Source organism: Thermobia domestica, chromosome 13 (assembly GCF_964235325.1).
Source record: "Thermobia domestica chromosome 13, izTheDome1.hap1.1, whole genome shotgun sequence".
NCBI classification, from domain to species: domain Eukaryota; kingdom Metazoa; phylum Arthropoda; class Insecta; order Zygentoma; family Lepismatidae; genus Thermobia; species Thermobia domestica.
Genome location: NC_137466.1, coordinates 19,348,207 through 19,368,413, shown reverse-complemented (window position 1 = coordinate 19,368,413; position 20,207 = coordinate 19,348,207). Strand labels below are relative to the sequence as shown.

The following is a 20,207-nucleotide window of genomic DNA, read 5'->3' as shown; positions in this document are numbered from 1 at the left end:
AAAAATTAAAATTGAATTTACTTTAAGATCGTTGACTCACTGACTGCTCAATTACTAGATCGCTTTTCAAACCAATTCTTGGTCTTGGTGACCCAAACGGCTTTCTTTTCGCTGATGGACTTAAACTGAATGAAAGTCTCCGGTGAAATGTGGTACAAGAATTGTGTCTTCTACCATTTCGATAGTAAAGAAACAGTAGCTGAGTTAGAAAGAAAACTTTTCATTCGTATCCAAGGCCTCACGCCACAACATAGACACTTCTAATTTGTTACCCAAACCAAAAAAGTTTAAGATTTTCTAGCACAACAAGAATAATACGGTCTAGTAATACATTAGACTCAGAAAATGCTCAAGAAGAAGCTTTAGGTGAAGAAATTGATGATGAAGAGGAAGACAGTATGCAAGTAATTGTGTAGCTCTGGATTAAACGAGGAAGCAATACAGGTGTTTACAGCAGCTCTCGGAATTTCCAAACTTCAATGGGTTCTACAGAATTCTGCTTTCACTCTCTGCAACAAGGTGCTCAGCTGAGAGACCACGAGTCAGATCAAAACTGTAAAAAAATCGCCTCACAACAAGCATGGGAAACACTTGGTTAAATATACTAATTTTAAGTAGCGAGACTGAAATTTTAAAGAATTATTTGTGTGTTTAATATGACCAAATAAAGAATGAATTAAAAATAAATTAATCCTCATCACTGTTTTCGTCCACTACTGGAACAATTTCGGTTTTCGTGAACATTTTACTGAATATTTCAGCTTGTCGAATGATTTTCGATATTTCGCATATGATAAATAATACACAATAGCAGCAACGTGAGAAGAGCAGCCAACAGTTCTGTTCACGAAAACCGAAATTGTTCCAGTAGTGGACGAAAACAGTGATGAGGATTAATTTATTTTAATTCCTTCTTTATTTGATCATATTAAACACATATATACAGTAATACCATCGAAACAAACTAAGCACATAAATACCTATTAACAACAGGTATATTATTAACCAATTGTTACAAAACAAGAGTAATTACTAAACAAAGATCTATATATGTCACAGAACATTGATTATATGCAAAATTAACACAAAATGCGGGAATGTATAATTTCAGTTGATGTACAGAAGTGGCGTAGCCAAGGGAGGTATGAACAGGATCGAGAACCCTCTTCATCCTCAGAGACAAATTACCATTAAGACAAAAAATACTTATCATAAGATTCCAATGTTATAACAACTTCATTCCCCCCATTTAAAGGTATTGGTTATCCTAGTGGTGTACAGTGTGTATCATACGTATACCACATAGATGCTGACCTATGTACATTTGCGTTTTTTTCACTATGAGGTACACTTGCAAACAAAATGAAAAAAATATATATGTTGTTAGGGATCCTCTCAAGACAAAACTGGCAAAAAATTGCGGGTGTCCCAGTTAGTCTTCCACTAATTTTTTTTTTCGAAAATTTCAAAAATTTTTTGACTTCAATTTTCAACCCCAAAAAATATTTTCCGACTTTTCTCTTGTTGAGAACAACTAACATCTTTTTTTCATGCAAATCGGTTCAGCCGTTCAGGAGAAAAAAATAATTATTTCAGTTTCGCTATGAGCGTCAAAATAATCGGAAATATCATAACATTAATGCCCAGAAGCTACTTCCATGTTTCAATGGCCATTTTGGGGCTTCAATTCCCTCTCTCCAGTCCCAAAATCACTTTAAAAAACCACACCACTTTCTCTTACTGTCTTCCATGCTTCTTTTGGCTCATTCAGATGAAGGCTCGTTTGTTTTCTTCCATGCTCTTCTTTGGCCCATTCAGAATGCAGGCTAAGAGACGTGTGTTTAAGAAGCATTGAAACACTCAACTTCCATGTCCTTATCATACGTTGACGTCCTACTCTAAATTGATTTCAAACAATGTAAACAACCCTTTGTTTTGTTAAACACCCTCTAATTCTTGGCTTAGTTTCTTGTTCATCTGCACTGACAACGGTTTCAGATCTTTTCTTATCGCAATACACCAACGATTTACGACTTACCTGTTGATAGTTCAATAGGAGTTCATGTCTGTAATCAACACCTGGGTTAAACCGATTTCTTCGGAAATGCACATTACATAGACGTGAATCTAGGGGTAGACTGGCTTCATCGTTTGTGAATTGCTTGTCGTTTTCACTACATTTTAAGAGTACATTCATACTGTTGTGTTTTTCGACCATGCAATCATCAACTCATGATCAGCATGCAAATATAATTGAATGGTATATTTTACCATAAAAATCTGCAAAAGCAACAAGATCCGTATAGTTAAAGAACTCAGACTAAAAGTGCGCGACGTGCAAATTGACCGTTTGTATAAACAGTTGAGCAGCAATTGTTTTCACACTGTCCACCTTGCATCTAGAAAAGTGCAAGATTTCCAAGCGTATCTACAGAAGAAACAAAAAGACTTGAGTTGTTATCTGTTACTAGTTCACCGCTGACAAAGGGTGTTTCCTCATATCAATCACTGGAGCATGCAACGAGCATCGGAACACTAATTATGTGACATTTGGAAATTCTTAATAAAGATCTACCATCTTAGCCTTTGCCCCCAAGTGCCCCATAAGCCCGTGCATTAATTAACATTCCAGGTTTGAAAAACTTATACCTTTTTACAATGATAGCACCAAATTTCACATTGATTGATTTTTTTTTTTAAATAGCTTCTTCCGCTATGTCGCTGCTAAGAATACTTACCGTGAATTTTTTGTGATTTTTAGGAGGGGGCAGCACCATATCAGTCACTGGCGCAAGCAAGGAGCGTCGGAGCATTAATTCTGTGACTTTTGTGATTAATCTAACCTCACTGGCATTTCCACAACAAACTTTGAAATTTTCATAAAGATCCACCATCTTATGCTATGCCCTCTGTTCCCCCCTCAGGTGGTGCGTTACCAAAATAACATTCCAGATTACAAAATCTTACCTTTCTAGTACAATAACAACAAATTTCACATTAATTGACAAAAACAAAATATCTTTCCCGTATGTCCGTGCAAAAAATAATTACGCTGAATTTTTAATGTGACTTGTGGATGGGGCTGCAGCCCCATATAACGCACATTCAAGGAGCATCAGAATTTTATTTCTTTGGCATTTGTGCTGAATCTTACGGTTACTGGCGTTCCTAAAATAAAAATTGGGATTTTAATAACAATCTACCCACCCACTTTTTATGCCTCTTGCCCTCCAAAGGGGAAGCCTTACCGAAAATAATGTTTCAGACTACTCCACTAGCATTGCGGATTCGTGTCATTGCATTTTATATCAAATAACATTCATTTGTACCAAAATCCTTAGCAATAGTTATTAGAGAAAACTGCCTCCAAAATTTAACATTAAATCTCCTGTAAGGAAAATGAACTTTTGTTTACGTCCCCAAAAAAGGAGCTAAACAGTGATTTTGTCTTATTTACTTTTAAAATTTGAAAAATTCATACATTTTTTCAATAAAAATGCCCAATTTCACATTAATTGTATGAAAACTTCATATTCTGCCAGTGCTCTAGAAAATTATACGAATTGTGGAACCATCTCTCTCTCTCTCTCTCTCTCTCTCTCTCTCTCTATATATATATATATATATATATATATATATATATATATATATATATATATATATATATATATAAGGTGTCCATAAAGTCCTTTGCCACAGCTAAATCTCGGAAACGGTGAAATATATGTCAAAACGAGAAAACACGTATTTCATCATTTCAAAAGTATCACCTATTGAGGGAAACAAAGTTGCCCCAGGGTGCCTTATAGGGTCCCAGACGGGGATCAACGCAAAAGTTGTAAATGGCCGTTTGAAAGCAACTGTTAAAGGAAGGAAGATGGAAGAAGTCTTGTGAGTATACTAATCCTTTGTGAAATAGCGGGGGAATGAAAATGTTAACACAGCCTTGTAAAGCAAATTGTAGTAATACTAATAATAGTGCTACTACTTGTAGTAGGAATATTAGTAATAACGTCATCAGTAGTAGTAGGCACACTTCTACCTGAAATAGTATTGTCTCAATTAGTAATCCAGACATGGCATCCAGTTAATTAAGCCTTTCAATAAATGTGACTGTTTACATATCTCTCAATTTACTCAATCCCTCTTCTTTCGGACACGGTGTGCATAACCGTTCCAAACTTGTATCATCTTCATTCTTTTACCGATAACTTTCAAACAATATGGTACTTGACCCATTTCCTATTCGCAAATTTTAAGTTGGACCCCACTTGGAAACCTGCAAGGATTCTGGGACAAATATTTGTACATCGAAAAGCTGTACTTTACATATAAGGAAACTCTCCTTTTAGCGTTTTGACATCTCATATTTTACCATTTCGGATCATTGGAAGTGACATGGACTTTTCGATGAAGGCCGTTGACGTTTTAATCCCCCCGCCATTGCAAGCAGGGTTGGTATTGAAACATAAGACCTGTTCAGTCTTCCGTCTTTTAACAATAGTTTTCAAACGATATTTGACCCCCCTTGTCATTTGAAAATTTTGAGTTGGACACCGTCTGGCACTCTCGGAGGAGCCCTGGGACAACTTTGTTTCACTTAGTACATGGTACTTTTGATATGATGAAATACGTGTTTTTCAGTCTTATATCTGTTGAGTCATTTCAGGTTTCTAGGGTGGCCAAAGACTTTTCAATGCAAACTGTATTAGCATTTTGACCTGCCGCCATTTTGTACAGGTTTACCATAGAACATCGAAACTTATTCCATCGTATTTCTTTTGTAAATAGCTTTCAAACGATATACTACTTAACTCCCTTTCAATTTGAAAATTTTGATTTGGACCCATTCTGGGTTCCTCCGAGGGACCCAGGGGCAATTTTGTTTCACTCAATACGTGATACTTTTAAAATGATGAAATACATGTTTTTTCATTTAGTCATATATTTCACTGTTTCCGAGTTTTAGGGGTGGCAAGGACTTTATGGACACTATATATATATATATATATATATATATATATATATATATATATATATATATATATATATATATATATAAATTTGTATTCAAACATTTCTGTAAATAATACGCTTTCATCACAACGCAATTACTTTTGTAAAACTAAATATAGGCACCTTGTATGTGTTAGAAAAGAAAATCCTCTGAAGCTATGGTATAAATCGTGAAAAATAATGTAAATGTAATGCTTACTAACACGGCAACAATCCTCGTATTTTTTTGTTAAATCTTTCTGTTGCTTCATATAGTTTCCTATCGCAAACCAAGTATCTGTAGAAGCATTTCGTATTGTTTAAGCTCTCCATAAAAGTTTTACTCATTTCATATATTCCTTATGAAGCGGTGAGAGCTAAGGACTTCTACAAGAGGGAAGTCTTATTAGCAATTGTGGCGAAACCGACGTTACACATTCTCACTTCCCATCCGAGAAATCAGTCTCTGGCTTTGCAGCCTCCGGTGATTTTTCTCTTTGAAGACATTCTTTAAATTCTAATGTGAGAAGCATGTTAAAATAAAGGGAAACGAACGAATTTCCATTGCATAATCATAATTCAGTTTGTCTTACATATAGAATAATTTAATATAATTTTACAAATTTACTCATCAAGAAGAATTCAATTTGATCATCAAGTGTAAAATTGATTTTTGAAACACACTCAAACTACTTCTTTTATTTGTATTCCTCAAGCAATTCTGTTTGGTTACATACTCATTAACATACATACTTATTACCAGTGTAATTAGAAAAGGATACAGAAACAATAAGTATTGATGAAAAGTTAACTATCTTCATTTCTCATATAACATCAATATTTATTAACTTCTAAATATTTTTATAATATGTTGAAATTCAAGTACGCATTTAATTTTGACCTTATTAAAGCAAATGAGCTTCACGCACCAAGACGTAGGCAATGGTGCTATTCATCCGGTTCGCACTGGTTAAATATTTCGATTTCGCAGAACCGTTTGTTATACCCAGATATAACAGTAAATTTTACCCAGTTATATCCAGGAACAATAAATTTTAGTTTAACAATCATTGTTTATGAAAATTCTTACAGTTACAGGATTAAACATATGATCTCTCAGAACAAGGTATAAGCATTTATTTCTTAATCTCAAATGCTCAGATGGGGGCGCGGTGGTTCAGTGGTAGAGCGTTCAGGTTCGATCCCAGCTCGCGCCGTGTGGACTTTGTAATGGACAAACACCGTGCTAGTGGGTTTTCTCGGGGTTCTCCTGTTTCTTCCCACTTTATTCATTCCACTATTTCATTCATATCTCGTCATCATTGTCTCCTTTAGCCTAATCGGCCTAACCGTGGGACGTAAAACTAGAGATGCAAAAAAGCCGGCTTTTTTGAATCGATGGCTTTTTCACATAAAAAGCCGGCTTTTTGGGAAAAAACGAGAATTTTGGAAATTTTGGCTTTTTTCATTTTCATGATTTTTCTATCTAAATAGCTTTCTTATAGTATATTCTATAGTTAGATAAGAATTCCATAACCTAATTGCCATACTTCGCTATCCACTTAAATAATAATAATAAGTGGAAGAGCAAGAGAAGACTGGATCTCGAACGGGATTGTGAACTTATTTGGGTGGAAGTATTTATTCCAAAGCGTCGTTCTGTGTTTATTGGATGCTTCTATAGGCCGCACAAGAACACCCCCCAGCACATCTTAGAAGCTTGCCATGACTCACTGTTACATGCGTTGTCACACGGTGACGTCATCCTATTGGGTGATTTCAACCTTTCCATCACGTGGCAGGACAGCAAGCATGGAGTCGCTAAAGATGGAAACGACAGTTATTTCATGGACAATTTTATTCATGGACTTGGTCTAGGTCAACATAATATGCATAATACCCGCAATAATAGCAATCTTGACTACATTCTTTCTAACTTAGAACCTCGTTGTGTTGTCCCATGCAGAAATCTTTTTCCCACTGATCACGATTCCTTGGATGTTTCTTTCGATTTCCTCCCCTCCACTACTACAAACCAGCCCCTCAAAACTAGGTCACAACTTCTATGGAAGAAAGCCCCCTGGGGTGACATCTGCCGGGCTATTGAACTGTTTCCTTGGTGTTTGTTAGAGGTAGGAACTGTTGACGACGCTGTGGACTTATTTACATCCGTTGTCCACTCAGCCATAAAGGACTTTGTGCCAGTGAAAGCATCAAAATCGAACAGGTTTCCGGTCTGGTACGACAATGAACTTCGTGACCTTCTTAAAAACAAAAAGCTTGCCTGGACTCTATGGAAATCACATCCGAGTGACTACACATATAAAAACTTTGCTAGAATTAGAAGTCTTGCCAAGAAGGTACAGCGACGTAAATATTTTGAATACATGGACTCAATTGGTGATTTTACTGTTAGTAACCCTAAAGTCTTTTGGTCTGTAATTAAATCTAGAACAAAATCTCCGGGCATACCGGCAACAATTCAAGATGAAAATACTGAAGCGAGTGATGATCAAAGACCAGACCTCTTCAATAACTACTTCTGCAAAACATTTACTTCCCTTTCCTCTACAACCCATCTCCCCCCTTTCCACCCCATCTGTTCGGACACCTTATCCATTCTCTCTACCACCCCGGGCGAAGTTCTGGCTCTCTTGCTATCGTTATCTCCACATAGATCACTTGGACCTGATAAAATTAGTCCTCTCTTTCTCAACAAAACTGCTTCAGTTATTGCGGTTCCTCTATCTATCTTATTCAATAGATGCTTCAAGGAAGGGTATTATCCCACCAGTTGGAAACTGGCTCACGTGACCCCAATATATAAATCAGGACTTAAAGATCATGTATCCTCCTATAGGCCAATATCTCTTCTTTCTGTAATATCAATTATCTGCGAAAAAATAATTAAAGACAGGCTACTTAAATTCACCTCACCTTACATCCATAGTTCTCAGCACGGCTTTCTACCGAAAAGCTCAAGTCTCTCAAACTTAAGTACTCTTCTTTCCTGTGCAGTCAAATGTATGAATAACAATACTCAATTAGATGTTATCTACTTTGATCTCTCGAAGGCCTTTGATTCTGTCAGTCACATTCATCTTCTTCATAAACTCTCCAATAGATTTAATGTACATGGCAAATTTCTCTCTCTAATCACAAGCTACTTGAAGGACCGTAAACAGAGAGTTGTTCTTTCAGGGGCGACTTCTAACCCCCAACCCGTGATCTCAGGGGTGCCTCAGGGGGAGTGTACTTGGGCCTCTACTGTTTGTCCTGTATATGGATGATCTCTACACGCACTTATCAGCTCAACCTAGTGGCCTTCTGCTTTTTGCTGACGATTGTAAGTTATACAGAGAAATATCGTGTCTCCATGACACAATTGCTCTACAGGAAGACATAAATTACCTTACAGGCTGGTGTGAAATGTGGCACTTGAAACTCAACAGTAAGAAATGTGACAGTATTACTATTACTTTGAAAAAGTCTCCTGTTCCCTCCACATACCATATCAACGATTCCCCTATCACACATTCTGCTAGTCATAACGATCTTGGTGTCATCTTTGATTCAAAACTCACCTTCTCTGACCACATCTCCTCAATACTAAAGAATTCAATGCGCATGTTGGGACTTCTTTATCGATTCACCGAACTACGCACTGTTTCTTCATTAGCAACTTTTTATAAGACTTTAATAGCGCCCAAGATCGAATACTGCTCTCCCATATGGGCCATGGCAGCACCTACACATCTCTCCAGACTTGATTCTGTTCTCAATTTCTTCATTGCTATAGTCCGATTTCGTGTTCCTGCACTTCGAATATTATCTAAGAAGGAGCTCTTGCGACATCTTAATATTCAGACTCCTGGAGTACGCAGAATTATCTCTGACCTGAAATATCTACATAAAATAGTTAATGGAACCTTAAGATCGGAAATATTACTTCAGGAACTATCCTTACGTGTCCCTTCCCGCATCACTCGGAATACCCACCTATTCCATCTTGCCCGTCCTAGGTTGGCTGTTATACAGAGGTCTCTTTTTTATAGAATACCAAACTGTTATAATCAAGTAACAACTGATGTGGACATTTTTTCGAGCTACCCAGTGTTTGAAAGAGCAATTAAACGAGCTTTGAAGGAATAGTTTTACTTTTACACTCTTTTTTTTTTCTATGTTGTTGTTATTGTTGTCTTGTTTTTTTTTCTTTCTTTTGTTAGCATGTCCCTGTGTAAAATGGCAAAGTTATGCTGTATCTGGGAAATTGTTCAATAAATAAAATAAAAATAAAATTCCAAACGTTTCAAGATGGATGGAACACATGCTTTACGAATTAAAGCTAACATGAAGAATATAGTATTTGAGGGCAATTTTAGAGGCTATTTAACTTTATTTTAACTTTTGAGTTATCGACATTTTTTTTTTCTAGATCACTTTAGTTTGTCATCCGTGTTTCATTTCTAAGAGCTTAGTAATCTAGCTTATAGCGCAAAAGTTTAACTTCCGTCAAAGAGTACGTTTTTCAGTATATCCGTCAAACCGTACTTCCACATTACTGTTATACTGTAACTGTACAACGATTTACCAATAATTTTCCGGATACAACCTTGAATACTAATTTATACAAATAATCAGTAGCGGATTTAGAAAAGCACTTTGGGAGGAGTTTCTCTGATTGTTTCGTTTTCTAAAATGTCCTAATTTTATTTGGGAGGAGTTTGGAGTTTATGAGTACAGGCATAACTAATATTTCGTTTCGTTTATATATTTAACGATAATCTTTCGGATACAACCTTGAAGATCATTTTATACTGAGAATCAGTGGCGGATTTAGAAAAGTATTTTCGGAAGGGTTTTTCTTACTAATGCTTAGTTTTTCTAAACATTCGTAATTTTTATTTGACGAAAGCTTAAAGTTTATGAGCAAAGGCATAACTAATAGATATTTCGTTTGTTTTAGACATTCCGTAATTTGGGGGAACAGGCTTCAGTCCGAAAGACCGCCCCCCCTAACCTTCGCAAAACCGTCGCTGCTGGTAATTAGTAATAATACCGATTTAAAAACAATAAGAAAGGAAGTCGGCCAACTTACAGTACACACACTATTTCTACTTCACAGATGGAATGAAGAAAAGCTTTGTCAGAATGGTCGAATGCTGAGTTGAATCCTGGACTTCCCGAAAGAAGCGCAAAAGCTCCACTCAGTCATGTTTGTTGTGCAGTTGTATTTATCTTAACAAATATATTCCGTAGACCTTTTTTTTTTGTGTGGTGGTGGGGTTGGGAGAGTTCCGTAATGATATGAAGGGTGTGAGCCAAGAACATGGTAACTAACAAATTTTAAATTGCTGAGTTATGCAACACCAGATAGACAGCAACGCATACCGCTTCGTTTAATCCTTCATGTATAGTCTTATGTAAAAAATCAGCTTTCCGACTTTCAAAATGGATTGTTCAGCAGAAAATCTCTAATTTCTTAAAATAGTAAAGTTGTGGGTTACCATGTTCTTGCCTCACACCCTTCATATGTTGAATCCCTCTTGTTAAAAATTCAGAAAACTTGAGGACTGAGTAAACCGTGATGGTGGTTATATAAAACTAGAATTTCAAGAATATACAAAACCAAAAGCTGTAGATGTGCAGCCTTTAAGTGTATCTTATAAATCTAAGTATTTTTCTTATGTTTTATTTTAATTTTATTTTGTTTCAAAAAGAGGGTATGGAATATTTTGAAGTGAAAATACTACATAGAATTTTGCTAGTTATTTGTATATTTTTTAAAAGAAGTATTTACTTTTAGTGTTGGCTGGTTTACACCAGCTGTTTTGGTTTAAACCAAAAAATAAAAAAACGAAAATAGCGAATCGTGTGAACTTCATGGTGACGTTTCCACATATCAAACCATCTGCATTAGTTTTATTTCCTTTTCACCTTTTAATCAAGGTGTCACATGTTCAATTCTCGGTCGAACCACATGCGTAAGCCTCATGCGTAAACAAAGTAGCGTTTCGAATGTAACTTTAAGCGAAAGTCTTCTCCTTGATAACCTTGGTATTACATAAGGATGTTAAGCCTGAACATACGAAACGAAACCAAATTGTATATTTCTGCATGCCTGAATGCCTGTTGTTTTATAAAGAAGCCAAGGTTGCTTAAATATATTGATAGAAATTGGCAAAATTTATCGATTGCCTACCTAGCTTCCAACATTAGCTTGGATTGGACTCTCAATGATATGTACGTACCGGTACTAAATTTGTAATTTAATACCTCAGTTTAGCGTTCTGTTTATGATACGTCGACCTTTAAATTTTACATGCAAAGCAATAACAGGATTTTTTCGTTATTGCTTTACATTTAGAGTAATGACGGGATTTTCCCGATGGCTAGGACGGGAGTTCCCCAATTTAATAAATTTACTGACCGGACTTCTTTAAGCTTATGTTACCTTTTCCAGCATAACCCCGTTGTTGCATAACAACACAAAGGCGAAACAAACTTATTTCTTTCAATATGTAATATAAATGAATAAAGCAAAATATCTAAACCCAAAAAACCTGGTTTAAAACCCCCCAAAAATTGTTTAAACTCCCCCCCCAAAAAAACGGGGTTTTGGCATTTTCAAAAACAACCATGGTTTTTGCCAACCCTGCTTACTTTTGTATATAGGAGGTTAAACAAATCTTATTATATATATTGGTTAATCCTTTGAAATTCATATGTAAATATGTTGAGAAGTAAAACTGTTTGAAATATCTTTTTGAAATTCATGGTTTATTTTCGAGGTTTTATATTATTATCGTCATCAACCACAAATTAAATGACTTTTTGTGTTATAGAGAAGCGAAACAAAATCTGCTTTATCAATTTAAAGCAGAATTTTGAAAAAAGACCAAAATTTCCCAAGCAAAAAAGCGAAGCAGAAAAAAACGAGTTTTTTCCAAAAAAGCCGGGTTTTTTCCGAGCCCTTGCATCTCTAAGTAAAACTGAAAGATTTCACTTCATTTTCATTTTCAAATGCTTAGATATCAAGAATGAGAACTGGGATTATAGTAGTGAGATATATTACAAACGCATATATACCATTATCAACAATTGTCGATCCATTTTCTGGATTAAGGCCTTCCCAATACTTTTTGACAATCATCTACCTTGGGTAATTCGTTTCCAAGATATTTACCTAACTTCGTCACACGACATAGTAGGATGCTGTGTATGTTACTACTTGTTACTTGTGGTATTCAGTAAAAACAAATTGCATTTGTTTACCTCGTATGGTTTGTTTCCTACATATATCTCTATCTATCTATCTATCTATCTATGTATCTCTCTCTCTCTCTCTCTCTATATATATATATATATATATATATATATATATATATATATATATATATATATATAAATACTATTAAAACATTAGAATAACACCACTGGACTGACTTCCACGTGCTCCTACCTGAAATCAAACCTTGGTATCCCATGCAGAAAACGACTTTGCTAAATGTATATCCACGAGGAAGCTCCAAACTATGAATGAGATTCCGGAAGTCTAGTTGGGACTGAATTTGTTGTAAGTCAGTGAGTATTCTCCCCCTTAAACCTATCCAACATGACTCTACAATTGCCTATTCTCAACTCACCGGTATTTTTGTAACTTTATATAAATTACAAGTGTAACAAATATTCTGTCTGACCTCGCACACTTACTTTTTTCCATAGTAACATTTCATAGGTCAATTTATTTAAAATGTGTTTTGAGAATATTCTTTCATTCTCTGAATGCTTCAGGTGCCGTCATTAGGTATTATTAAATCCGAAAATTGTAAAGTCGATTAAGAAAGCATTTTAGTTTTTCCTTTGTAATAATCACTATATGAGCATCAAAAATCTACAGCAGAGTCCTCTCGGCGTGAGCCAGGTTTTCCTCCTACCTTCATGGGCGTGGAGCTCGACAAACCAATACAGAGCTGAGAGACTCTACTGTGAGGGTCATATTGATTTGAAAGATACGTAACTTTGTGCTTACATTATAAAGCCACCGTAGTCTGAAGAATACTTTCATACCGACTATCGTCTATATTGTCAAGTTGATGTTGTGTAACCTTAAGGGTCACAGATCTCTTTTCTAAGAAACTACCTTGCTTGAACGTTAAAGCTCTCTCTCTTTTATGAAATCCATACTCTGAACAGAGTTCAAGACGTATTAGTTCCTTTTATTCGCGAATTTCAAGCATCATTCATCTGCGGGCTGCTGAATATTTGACACTCTAGCTATCTTCAAAAGTTGAAAGCTTTGAAACTTTCCGAAGATAATATATCTTAAGCATTTTAGAAGTTTGAATAAAATTGATCCTTTTGATATCTGCTTTGAAAACAATAGTACATTTACATGCCAAAGCACTAGCCAGTTGTTTTGGATTTTTGCGACAACACAAATATTTTAGCAAATTTTGAAAGTCTTTCGCATTATCCAAAAAAAAATGCTACGCAGCTTATACCTTGAATCCTGTATTTACGTCCCTCAAATTATCTAGTGTTTTAATGTTACAATTGTATGTGCATATAAATAATACGATCCTTTTCATTATTCTTATTTGCAGGTGGAAGATTTTTCGCTTCGTTATTTGGTTATCCTACCACATGTGTCTACAACGGTGCTGTCCATGCATGCACTTTCAGCATCGCGTGTTGGCTGGCGGGTGGGCAACTCCAAAGAGGCTGCGGTAGTGGCTGGCTAATGACGTGTTGTGTACCAGCAAGAATATCCGTGCGAGCAGACATCCCTCCTGAGCCACCACCTCACAATCATCTCTTCTATCATTCTCACCAAATCAACGAAATTCGCCCATCGAGAAAAATAGGTAACTAACTCTTTCTGAAATAAATCTCATAAAATATAGCTTAAACTCGTTTTTTCCTGTTTTTTTTTATACTCAACAAGCTGGAGATGACACAAGTAAAGTGTTCAGATTACAAAAGTTCATTCCCTGAAAGGGAATTTTAATTTAAAAATAGAACTGAAAACAATTTTCATTGCATTTATTTATTTGATTAATAATTTCTTTTACATGGTGATGCAGCCTTCATCCCACGATCATCTTTGTTTTCTAAACAAATGAATTCACACACACGAAACAATTTCACAATGAAAGGATTTTAACGTAGCTATTCTTCACATACAAAACAAAAATAGTTATGCAGCTCCTATTAAAGAAATGTATATATGGAGTAAAAACTAGTAGAAATAACATAGAGAAAACATATCCAGGGACGTATACAGAAATATATTTCAGGGTAACAAGATTTTCGGGGAGGTCAAAATTCAATAAAAGGATATCTTAAAATTTGTAAAATCAGCCCCAAAATTGGACTAAATTACAGAAAAGTAGGGATTCGGGGATCTTGACCCTCCAAACCCTGCCCCTTGCGTACGTCCTTGTCTAGGACCGAATTATTTATTTTTTGCACTCCTAGGTCGAAAGGTGTTTGGCGCCTCTCATCTCGACATACAAAAAAATCTATACATTAAAAAGACTTCATATATATCAAACATATATATCAAACTCTTCAAACATATAATGTTTAAACCTCAAATATAGATATGTGACCGTCTGCTTAATTTAGTTTCTAGGAATTTAACCCCACAGGTCTGATCTTCCCTTTTCCATCTACTTGTGAAATTACCCCTCCAAGACTTACTCTAGAGCTATCTTCATGCACAATAAAACTCTTCTTCAGATTAGGAGTTTTAAGTACCACGTGTTCACTAAATATTTCCTTGTTTCAAAAGAATTATTTTGCTCCTCAGCTTATTCAAATTATTTTGTTGTAGTTTTCAGCTCAGAAATAGGGGCAATTAACTCCTCAAAACCTGGTATGAAACAAGCATAAGAATTCAATATTCAAGTGTATTTTTGCACAGCGTTCTCAGGTTTGGGAGGAGGAACTTTTGTAATACCCTCAACTTTTTTTGAGTTCCATACATGTATACAAAAACCCTAAATACTTGATCAACTTTTTTTAAAAAGAGACTTATCAGGAGGAATAGTAAGGTCATTTAAGTCTATCCAACACTATTCTTTCAGAATTCTTATGATCTTAACGTGATTTTTGTCGTCTTATAATCTTCGTATATGTCGTCAAGGTAGATTAACACATCGTACTGTTCTAGATGTAATATTACTTCGTTCATACATTTAACTAAAATGCTCAAACCTATTTTTAAACCTCCTGTTAGTTTTATATATTGATAAACATCTATTGTAGTAACTATTGTGGTTAATTCTCTGCTTTTTTCATCTACTGCAACTGAAAATATGCTTTTCTGAAATCACACGAAGAGCAAGAAGCAACCAGATAGACTACCTATGCACTCTTCTATATTCGGAGTCGGATAAACATAAAATGCTGCTTTAAATAATTCGCATATATGATCTATTTTCATTGTTTACAATAAAACAAGAATTCGCATTGCTAGAACGAAAACGTCTTGATCTACAAAATCCTTAATCACTTCTTCAAAAATCATTCTCTTTTCGTTGGAAATTGGGAGCAGTTTTTATTTAAATATTTTTGTTCTCTAAGATGCAGCTGGCATTTATAATTCTTCAAATATCTTCATCGACTGTTGATTACACACGGTAATTATACTTCTCCTTTATGGATCTAACAAAGGAGTAGTATGGATCTGAGTCATCATTTGTTACTTCCAATTTATCTTACTTTTTATTCCTTTCGTTGATTTGAGTACCTTCAGATTACTTTCCCCCTCTCTGTATAACTATATCACTCGAATCATCCATCCCCTGCTGTTGTTTCAAATTCGCGAATCTCCGATCATACTCCCGGCGTCGGGATGTGGCGCCCCCATCGCCCAGTTCTTCGGAACTGCAATCAGCCACTGGTCCTCCAGGTTGGGGGTTGTGCCGGGCCGTTCACCCGGCATTTAAAACCTGCGATCGAGCGTCGTTAAAATATAAGCCTCGGATATGGACTGCTCTTTCTGGAAGACAACCTTGCTATGGACTGGTTTTGCTTTTGGATTTTCTTGGATGACGCTGGACCCGGGGCCGTGGGACGGAGGAGTGCAGCGCATGCGCACCCAGCAGGACCGGAAGGAGTGATGCCCTGAAAGGGAATGCTGGGAGTCTGCGGTGCAGGAATCTCCAATGAACCATTGGTCCCTCCCTTTACAGGGTGGGACGTGGGTCCTCTCAAAAGTACCCATCAGTCGGCGGTGCAAGTGGCTCTGCCTCCTTGTCATTTTGACTTGGTGTCACAGCTTAGCTTGCTGACAAGGGTCATGCAGGTAGGACCTGCCAGCCTCGTTGGCAGCTTCGAACCACGACGGGGAAGCTGAGAGGATTTTGGGCTTTCTTCAGTTATGGCTTCGCATCAACCACCCACCCAGGATAGAGAGAGAGAGAGAGGAAAAGCTTGGTCTTGCACCAAGATATTTAATTATCAAAGACAGATCAACTGACACAGTTGGAGCCTTAAGTAAATTGTCACCCTTTATAGTTCATCGTCAACTTCATCATGTAGCCACAGGAACGTTTCCTCCTGGACATTTTCGTAAATTACGAAATGGGACGTTACTTGTTCAAACGACATCAGAAAAACAATCTCAATTACTTTTAGCTAGTACTCAGTTAGGACCTGTTCCTATTCTGGTTGAGCCTCATCGGCAGTTAAATACTAGCAAAGGAGTCATCACATGCTTCGATTTGAGAGAGTTGCCAGAGGCGGAAATATGTGCCGAACTTACGGATAGCCATGTGACAGACGTCCATCGAATTACTACGAAGAGAAATGGTACAGTACAGCCCACGGATTCCTATATCATTACTTTCGCTTTACCTGACCTTCCAACGCATTTGAACGTTGCTTACCACCGTTTGAAGGTCCGCCCGTACATACCACTACCCTTACGGTGCTTTAACTGCCAACATTTTGGCCACTCAGCCCCTTCTTGTTATGCCTCTGCCATCTGTGGCAATTGTAGTTCCGTAGCTAATGGTCCGGCCCCATATGCGGCCCCATCGAAGTGCGCTAATTGTAAAGGTGGCCACCCAGCTTGGTCACGTGACTGTCCTAATTTTATGGCTGAGAAGAAGATCCGTGAACTGATAGTAATCGAGAAGATCTCCGCAGCTGAGGCTAAACGAAGGCTACAGCCAAAAGTTACCTTCGGCACCAGTTTCTCTTCCCTTCTAAAGACCAGCAGATCACAAGGTACTCAGACAGTCAATTCTGCTACCCAGACTGACGTTGAGGTTCCCAGTGCGCCAGTCTCTTCCAAAGCGTCCCGTACCACTGCTTCTTCTGTGAACCCAGGACTATCCCGCACGAAGCACCGATCATCATCCGCTTCGCAGCCTAAGCTTCCATTGAATGATCATTCGCCTCCACAAATCGTTAAGCCAATTCCTGCTTCTCAGCCTCCTGCCGCTCCGGCAGCTGGCTCTATCTCGTCTGCCCCTAATCAGCCCATAACCCAGTTTTTGAAGGAGTCAAACAGCCAGCCTCCTACCAAACCCCTCACTAAGAAGGAACGGAAAAAACAGCTCCAGGCTCAAGCTTCCAAGGCTGCCTCTCCCTCCTCCACAGCTTCTTCTACCAAGACATCGAAGAAATCTTCACGCACCCAGTCTTCTAGCCCACCTGGGGCGAAGAAACAGAAGCATACGTCACGTAGTCTACCTAGTGATGACGAGTCTCTTATGGATGATATGGTGGAGGAGGAGCTCGATAATTTTACCCTTGTAGAAGGCCGTGAAAAAGGCAAGCGCAGTACCTCGCTTCTTGTTCTCGATGCTCGTTGAACATGTCTCTTCTTCAATGGAATTTAAATGGCTATTCCACTCACTACGAGGAATTTAAGCAGTTATTGACATTGTTTCATCCTACCATATTCTGTCTTCAGGAAACGCATTTTACCTCTACTAGTAACTCAGTTCTGTCTGGTTACACTGTATATCGTCATGATCAGCTTACTGCAGGTCGTGCAGCAGGTGGTGTAGCAATCGGGGTCTCTGATGCTTACCATTCTGCTCTCATCCATGTGAATAGTGTTTTCCAGCTTATAGCTGTTCGTGTCTTCTTAAGACAACCTGTTACTTTTTGTTGTATCTACCTTACGCGTCATGACGTCTTTACTGCTGTCGATCTTGAACAGATTGCCGACAGCTTCCATCCCCATTTCTGTTTGTGGGTGACTTTAACTCCTACCATGCGCTGTGGGGCTCTCCTCGTACTGAGCCGCGAGGTCAAGAGATTGGCACTTTCCTTGACAACACAAACTCATTGCTCCTCAATGATGGCAGTCCCACACATTTTACTACTGCTACTGGTACCTACTCTCATTTGGACCTCTCCATTTGCAGTCCTCAACTTGGTGCCCATCTTACTTGGCGAGTGCATGATGATCTCTGTGGCAGTGACCACTTTCCTATTCTTCTGCATGGTCTTCCGCTCATCCATTCTGCTCCGTTCACTGCCTATAATCTACGTCAAGCAGACTGGGATCATTTTTCCGCCACTTTTCACTTCACTTTAGAACCTCGTTTAACTGTTGATGGTCATTGTGAGGCCTTTCAGCAGAGTATCCTGCCAGCTGCACACGACTCTATTCCTATATATGCTGGTTCCCGGTGTAAACGCACCGTTCCCTGGTGGTCTGAGGAGATTCGTGACGCTATTCTGGCCCGACGTCGAGCACTACGTACTTTTCATCGTGCTCCTACAGCTGATAATTTGGCTCAATTTCGTCTTCTTCGTGCTCGAGCCCGCTATCTGATTAAGCAAGCTAAGCGTCATAGCTGGCGCACTTATGTTTCTTCTCTTACTGCTGGCAGCTCCATGACAGCGGTCTGGTCGCAAATTCGTCGTCTACAGGGACATGTTTCCTCCGTTGCGGTTCCATCCCTTATTATCGATGGTGTAATGGTCACTGATCAGGACAGAATTGCTGCTGCATTAGGTCGTCATTTTGTGGATGTATCCAGTTCTACTCACTACTCAGCTGGATTCCTCACTTATAAACAACGCACCGAACGTACGCCACTTCAGTTCCGCTCTGCAACCGCTGAAGCTTATAATTTGCCTTTTACTACTGTTGAACTTGCTGCTGTTTTGGATTCTACGAAGGACACGGTACCTGGTACTGATGGCATCTGTTATGCTATGCTCAGGCACCTGCCTGACGATGGCAAGCAACATCTTCTTGACCTGTACAATCGCATCTGGCTTGAAGACTCCGTCCCCGATGCTTGGCGTGAAGCATACATTATTCCTATTTTGAAGCCTGCTAAACCTGCCACGTCAAGTGGAAGCTACCGCCCGATCGCCTTGACTAGCTGTCTGTGTAAACTTTTGGAGAAGATGATCAATACCCGCTTAGTCTGGTTTCTTGAACACCATGGCCTCATTTCCAATCTTCAGTGTGGCTTTCGGCGCTTCCGTTCCACTACTGATCATTTGGCGCATCTTGAAAGTGCTATTCAGGATGCATTTCGTCATCAAGAACATCTAATAGCCATCTTCTTTGACCTTGAAAAGGCCTTTGACACCGCTTGGCGATATGGCATTTTGCGGCAACTCCATCTCTGGGGCTTGCATGGCCACTTGGCTCTCTTCATCCAGAATTTTCTCCAACAACGTTCTTTTAGAGTCAAGCTTGGAGCTACTCTTTCTGCTCCGTTTCCACAAGAGAATGGCGTTCCACAGGGTAGTGTGTTGAGTGTCACATTGTTTGCTGTCGCAGTGAACAGTGTGATGTCGCAGCTCTCTCCTTCTGTTCATGGGCTGCTTTATATGGACGACTTTACTATCTATTGTTGTTCACGTGGTCTCCGTACAGTTACTCGCTAGTTGCAGTTAGCGCTCAACCGCCTTCACCGATGGTCTACCACTACTGGTTTCAGCTTTTCTCTCACCAAAACACACTGCGTACATTTTTGTCGCCTTCGTCACTGTGCCTATGATCCTGAGCTGTTCCTTGGCTGTTCTCGATTGTCCTATGTGGATCATGTTCGTTTTCTGGGCTTGGAGATTGACCGACGACTTACCTGGGCTGTTCACGTTCGAGACCTGAAGTACCGCTGTCTCCGCTCCATGAACTTACTACGTTTGGTGTCCCATCTTTCGTGGGGTGCTGACCGTGTGGTGATGTTGCGTCTATATCGTAGCCTCATCCGTTCCCAATT

General features: G+C 38.3%; 1 protein-coding gene across 2 annotated transcripts in view; it reads left to right on the top strand.

Annotated features, from left to right (window-relative positions):
• The window catches only part of LOC145668040 (trypsin-1), a 422,035-nt gene that overhangs the window by 357,508 nt on the left and 44,320 nt on the right, over nucleotides 1-20,207 (top strand). For both annotated transcript variants that reach the window (XM_081735514.1, XM_081735513.1), the window contains exon 3: nucleotides 13,602-13,862. In XM_081735514.1, coding sequence (XP_081591640.1) covers nucleotides 13,602-13,862 — 261 coding nt within the window. The remainder of the gene's footprint in view (nucleotides 1-13,601; nucleotides 13,863-20,207) is intronic.